Consider the following 6,966-nt stretch of genomic DNA (forward strand, 5'->3'; position numbering starts at 1 on the left):
TAAGAATGTGTTGATGGGCAGTGTGGTAAGAGTAGGGACTAGTGAAAAAACAACTTAGCATTTACATGTCATGGTGGAAAATCCCCAATAGGACTTGCCTGTTACTTTGGCCCTCCAGCCCCTGAGCAAAGTGCCCCATAGAGCAGTAGTGTAGCTCCCATTGATGGCTGATTCCACCATAACTTTTATCTTTTTCCTTTTGAAAATAACCGCTCTGTTCTGTTTCTGATTTATAGATGTCTTCGCTCCTTGCTTTTTTGTTGTTGACCCACACCTGAGGATATTTTTCCATTGATTTTTAGAGAAAGTGGAAGGGAAGGGGAGACACACAGAGAGAAACATCGATTGGTTGCCTCCAAAATGCACCCTGACCAGGGCAGGGTATCAAACCTGCAACCCAGGTATGTGCCCTTGACCGGAATCAAACCTGGGACGCTTCACTCAGTGGGCCAAACTGGCTAGGGCCACTCCTTGTTTTTGAGTGTTCTTAACATTTCATGCCTCATTTACAGAAAATGTTTGGAATTGAGGGGTAGGTTTCAGAGTAAGTTTAAGCTGCCATCTTGATCCAGGAGCAGCTGAGGGTCTTTGTGCCTCCCTCTTGGCTGTAGTCTCCTGACATATGACACTAGCCAGCCGTCTCCCACCATCAAAGTGGTCCTCCTTGCATTGATTGTTATGGTTGTTAATGTTCCAAACATTTCCAAGGATCTGCTAGGCCATGCCCTCTGGGCATTAGCTATTCTGTCCTTTAAATAACATTTGAAAATGACAGGTCCCAGCATGACTGGTTGACTTTCTTCATGGCCTTCTGCATATGTCAGCAAACCAGGTCAAGTGCATAATTCTGGAGAAATAAGCCTAAACCTTACTTTTTCTTCTGACATGAAGGCAGAGTAAGATAAGTGGAGTGTCATATCCCTTGAAAGCCTTCTGTCCTTAAGCTTATGTTCATAATGACTGAGTCATTCTTCCTGCATGACAACCCCCTACCCATGTTGCTCTGTTCCAGCACCCACATGCAACTTTGACAGTTTTATCATCGGACATAAGGAAAGGATTATAAGTGGAGGAAGAACCTTAACTTTCCTTTCTTCAAAGCGCAGAAGCTCCCCCTCAAAAGAGGATAAAGCTCTTTAGCCTCCTTGATGATTCCTGACTGTACCAAGTACCGATGGCTAAAGATCTCTATTGTTCACATTTCATGGCATCTCATTTAACATGCTCACAGTCGATAACAGTGCTGGTTTTCTGAGAGCATGAAAAGATGATGCTCTGTGTCATAGAATGAATGATGTAGGGAAACTGGGATGTGGAGGCATGTCCTGAAACATGGTGAACCGGGATCAGCCTCAGCAGCAACTGTCTCTCAGTACTCCCTTGAGAAAGAGAATTCTAGGATCGGTAATATTGTGAGGCAAGTCTCATAATTTGCTTTATTCACTAAGAAATAGGCCAAACAAAGGGGGAGCAGCATCACAGGAACAAAGACTGCTAGAAAGGGAAATCCTGAAATTCAGGAAGATTCTGAGAAGTTAGAGGACCATATGGGTACCGAGTCAAGGATGTTCCCTCATTCCTTTGCCATCAGCCCCATGTCTCTCTCACACACAAAGACAATCACATGACTGCAAGACTAGTCATTTATTGATCAGGTACAGGAGGTCTTATTCATGGTAGAGTTCTGGGTATGGCAAACAGACTCAGAAATTTGGAGGAAACCTTTGATTCTTGGTGAATTGATGAGTCTGTCTAGACAATTAGAGAAGATCCTTTGATTCAGAGATAATGCCTTCTTGGATGATACTAACGGAGATCAGGTCGCAGACCTTAGGACAGGCTGACACGGGGACCATGGAATGAAGATCGTGGAGCCCAGGTGAGGAATCATTCACTCAGCACTAAACAAGCAGATGAGAGGGAACATAGAAACTCATTAAGCACTTCTGAGTTGAATTAAAGACAAAGAGAATTTTTATTACAGAGAAAAATGGTGAAGAAATAGATATCATTCTACCTGCACTGTAACCTATGTTACTTGCTGAAATAGGGGGAAGGAGGTCATTGAATCAATGATTCTTTTTGAACCATGGAATCAATGGTTCATCCACATCAATGAAGGGCCCTAAGCTGGTTTCTGCCATTCTCAGCATTAAATGTTTTGAGGAATTTTTGATAAATTAAGGAAGAATGGCCAAAACCATAGCTACCTTGTATTAAATGCTGACTTTATGCAGGCCATAGTTGCTAATATATTTCCATATATTATCTGAATAATGTAGGGAAGCTGGGATGTGGAGGCATGTCCTGAAACATGGTGAGCCAGTATCAGCTTCAGCAGCAATTGTCTCTCAGTATCTCCTTGAGAAAGAGAATTCTAGATCGGGGCAAATTGGGGCAAAATAAAGCTAAGGTAGGAAAGAGATGAGGAAAATCAGAGCCTATTTTTCAGATGAACGACAACTGGAAGGTCAGAAAGCTCTGTTTCCAGATTAGAAGCTAAGGATGTGCAGAGATCGAAGAGAGACAGTATTATCAAATATTAGAGGGTGAGACCACACATTTGGCCTTGGAAGACAGAAATGTATTTGGGTTTTCATGCTCACACCCTAGTATTCTTTTCCTATTTCAAATTCCAAGACTTAGTGATTTTTAGGACTTTACTTTTCACCAGCAGGATATCCACAGAGTAACTCTGTAAGGTACACGTTATTGTTTTCCTTTTAATTGCATAGGTCATTTGCTCTACAGCTCATGGAACCCAGGACCCCCAACTCCAAATTTCAAGCTCATCCCACAAGCTTCCTTGCCCAATTATTTTTATTGTAATCTTTGGTCACAAACCCCTAATGGTGTTGGAAGGCAGTGGTGCCTGTGCCACCCCCTCTCCATCAGACATGACCAACCTGGAGGCCTGGGCATCATGGCTCCCTCGGGCTTGGAGACAGCGATCTGCAGAGGCAGAGCAGAGCACAGTCAAACACAAACCCATTCATTTCTCAGCAGGAGATCAAATGATTTCCCAGGTCAGGACCAAGGGGACTGGTTGGAGATGTTACCTTCTCTTGCATTTCTCCATCCAGGAATATGGGAATTTGAAAAGAGAAAACCAGAGTTAGCTAAACTTACCGACTTTGGTCAAGTCCAGTATGTTTTCCTCAGCAATTCCAATTTTTTTGCAAAGTTTTCTAAACCTTTCCTTGAGTTTGGGGCTCACATCTGGTTTTCGGGCTGTGGGAAGAGTGACAATAACTGTTGTATCTTGTGTCTTGGTCATTGAGGCTCTTGGGGGCAGTGGGGACAGATGATTGGCACCAATTGGTGCTTAGGCAGAAGTTAGGGATGGGCTATCTCCTGTATTGAATTTGACATTTTTAGGATATCCTTCTGGCATGATGAGAAATTTCATCATCTTTCCATCACTGAGCCTGAGGGATTACCCAAGATGAGTCCCTCTCTTCAGAGAAGGAGAGACAGCCCAGGATAAGATTGTAAGGATCATTTTGTCTCCAGCACCCTCTAAGGTGAATATCCATATAAAAATACTCTACCATAGAGCTCCATCACTTGGGTTTCTTCCTCATTGTTGACATTACTGACATAAAAAATAAGATAGTCACTATAGACAGCTTCAATTATGTGAAATGTATTGTATCCATCATCTGTGGGGGGGAAAGAAAATAACTCAGAACTTCCATAGTGCATAGGAAGCAAGTGAAATTCTTTAACTATTCTCTTTCACGGAGCAAATTCAAGTGCATACCTTGGAAGAGATAAAGAGTAAGAGCTAATGTCTTCCATTTGCATCTCCCTAGGCTTCATCTGGTGACTTCTAAGTATAGAACTGACAAGCAGTAGTACATTGATTGCTAGTGGTAAAAAATTCAGCCACAGCTGCAACTTACCTTCTATTAAGCTCATGTAGTTCCCTCAGCCATCTCTGCCAACTATGTGTCTCTGTCTTGCCTATAAACCCACTGGCATTATATACGCAACACTCTGTGCAAGCAATTTGCTGTTAGTGGCCACCAAAAATCAACAAAGTGGGCAGGGAATAAAGAGCTATCAGAAAAATTTATTTTTTGTGTGTGCCTATGTTCTTTTGTTGTAGGTGGTGCATGTGACCAAATTGCCATCTTTTTCTGGTGATATTATGTACCATATTTTGGCTTTTACACACCAGGTTCTCCCAAATTGAGGATGTTGGCTATTAGATAGCCCCATTTACATTACCTAAATAAGTATCAATCAAGAATTAATCAGGATATGAATGATATTGGGATTTAGTAAATTTCTTGCAGTTGAAAGTAGAATTTACAAACACTTTCAATGTATACTTACATTCAACACTATATACACCCTTCTCTTCTGTTTTGTCACAAATGAAAAAAATTTCAATACACTCTCCATTGACCCTGTAAAACAGAATGAGCTGATGTCCAAGAGATATTGATGGGTCTGGCTCCCTCACATTCCACCTGTGACTTGAGTGTCTGATTCCAATTACCTGTAGAACATTTTGGTACAAATTTGAAACAGCTTTTATTTACCTTATTTCACTTTACTTGCTACTTTAAGAAAGAGTCTACTACTGAAGTCACTATTACTCTACCACCACTTCATACTATTATTATTATCACTAGGGGCCCAGTTCATGAATTCCCGTACCTTGAAAGGAACTGTGGGCCGTGAGGCTGTGGTAGGCACAGGGGTGAGTCTCAGCCCATCCTCTGCATCCCTGCCCGGCCCCTCCCATGACAACCCCCAGTCCCCTTTCTGCCAGCAGCCCTGCTCCTGCCAGGCCCACTTGCACCCACTAACGGCACGGAGCAATTTGGGCCGGCGCCAACAGCGGGTGTAAGTGGGGCCAGCGCCGTCAGCAGGTGCTAGTGGCTGCTGCTGCCCCGATCACCCCTCAGGAGCAGGGAGAGGTGGAGAAGCCCTCAGCGGCGATCAGGGCTGGCAACCATCGCTTGCACCCATTGACGACACCAAGCGATTGGGGCTGGTGCTGGGTGTGAGCAGTGGCTCCGGTGCCAGAGGGTGTGAGCAGTGGCTCCGGTGCCAGGCAGAGGGTGTGAGCAGTGGCTCCGGTGCCAGCAGTGGGTGCGAGCGGGGCTGGCACCGACAGCAGGTGCGAGCATCAGGCAGTACTGCGGCGTGAGAGAACAAAGAATTTTCAGTAACCACCAGATGCTTGCCCCAATGACAGTGATCAGCGCCCTGCCTTGGACTGGTGCCCCTTCTCACCTTATCCACCATCCTGCCACAGCCAAAGCCCGCCATGTTCTGTGCTCTGCCATGTGCTGCTGACGCTTGCCAATTTCCACGCCCACCCCCTGTGCACGTCATAGCGAATAGTTGTTTGGTTGTTCCGCTGTTCGGTCTACTTGAATATTAGGGTTTTGTATATATAGCTAGCTACTTGCCTAGATAATCAGTTGAGTTCTCAGATGTGCCAGCCTCTCAGATAAGTGCTCAATAAACATTGTTTCACAAAAAAGAAATCCATGATAGAGAATTATTATCTTCCTCTTTTACCCAAGGGAAAATTGGGGTGGAAAGAGATAAAATTGCTGGATCACACAACTTGTAAGAGATAATTTCAAGAGATAGCTAGGCTGTTGACCCCCAATCCTATGCACTTAACCTATGCTATATTGCCACATTTCTTATGATTCTGATACCCCTCAATCTCTGAACTCCCCTATCCCCAATTAAATTCATTCCTGTCACCAACTCATATATCTGAATCCTTAGTTCATTATGTCATGGATCAGTGCCTGATAAATGACTCTGATTTTGGATACAAGCCCACAATGTAAGTGCACACACGTGTGTGTGTGTGTGTGTGTGTGTGTGTGTCTGTGTGTGTAGAGCTCCAAGACCACAGTCAGGCTTCTGGTGTTTTTTTCCCAAGTGAAAATAAGCCATACTTACTTCTTATGATATTTAAATGACAAGGAAGAGTTGTCCAAGACTTTAATCGATTCCACAAAAATTCTCATGCTACCATTTTCTTCTATAATCTCCTTCATGTCTGAGGCCAAGAGAATGGAATACCACTCCCCTGAAATCTGCAAAAAAAAAAAAACATTAAAATGGGTAAGAAAAGAAGAGAGGGGATACCACATAAACATCTGTATCCTTGAACTCTGGCCTGTGGGCCAGGACTCATAGTGGTGATATGGAGATGGAATTAGAACCCAGGTCAATTGATTCCACATGAAAGGCTCCTTTCACTGACCTCCAATGAGAATGGAGGTCCCCAAGTGTTATCATCTTTCCACATCTTATGATTGCTTTTTGTCCAAGGTCAGAAACCAACCCCTTTGTCCAATATGTTGAAAACCTCTTGCCCTCCAGTAGGGCCATCTTGCTTCAGAATGCCCCCAAACACCCCCAAAGTCAGAAGACGCTATGTTCCCCCAACTCTACCTTTGACATATCGAAGTTGCTTGTCACAACATCATGGTTTCCTTCATGATGGGCACAGACCAGCGTCAGCCCCAGACACATCAGCAGCAGTTTCATCTTGGGAGAGACGACACTGACTCAGCTACAGGCACTTGGAGTGAGTCTTTACCTGATGGCGCCTCCACTCCCCAGATCCTCTGTCTTTATATTCATTCTGGGTCCACTTTTTTGTCCACAGGGCGGCACCTTTTCTCCTCCCACTTCAGGCATGGTCTGTATTCATTGATGTGAGGCCAAGATTGTTTTTGTCAATCTCATCTCTATTAGATGTACTTAGTGAACTGAAATTGATCAAAAGGAATACTCAAAAAAAAAAATAGTGGACGTCATAAAAGGCTGCCTTTTGAAACCTGAGTTAACTGTGAAATCAGAAAGCCAATTATGTGTGTCAGAAATGGAGTAGAACTGGGAAGTAGAATGTGTGGACAATCCATGTTCCACCACTCACACAGTGTGTGGAAACAGGTGAGTTACTCCATTATAATTAGC

The 6,966-nt window shown here is 43.8% G+C and overlaps 1 protein-coding gene across 1 annotated transcript; it reads right to left on the reverse strand.

The window, feature by feature from the left end:
• Nucleotides 1–2,836: 2,836 nt before the first annotated feature.
• LOC308248690 (lipocalin Can f 6.0101-like) lies at nt 2,837–6,602 on the reverse strand (the record flags this gene model as incomplete). Its single annotated transcript, XM_080668958.1, has 6 exons — nt 6,439–6,602; nt 5,941–6,077; nt 4,342–4,415; nt 3,552–3,662; nt 3,130–3,231; nt 2,837–2,952 (listed from the first exon to the last, which is right to left on the reverse strand). Exons 1-6 carry the CDS (start codon nt 6,532–6,534, stop codon nt 2,837–2,839), a joined length of 636 nt encoding a protein of 211 aa, XP_080525084.1. The 5' UTR covers nt 6,535–6,602.
• Nucleotides 6,603–6,966: the final 364 nt, after the last annotated feature.

Source organism: Plecotus auritus (genome assembly GCF_963455305.1).
Source record: "Plecotus auritus genome assembly, chromosome: 5".
Classification (NCBI taxonomy): domain Eukaryota; kingdom Metazoa; phylum Chordata; class Mammalia; order Chiroptera; family Vespertilionidae; genus Plecotus; species Plecotus auritus.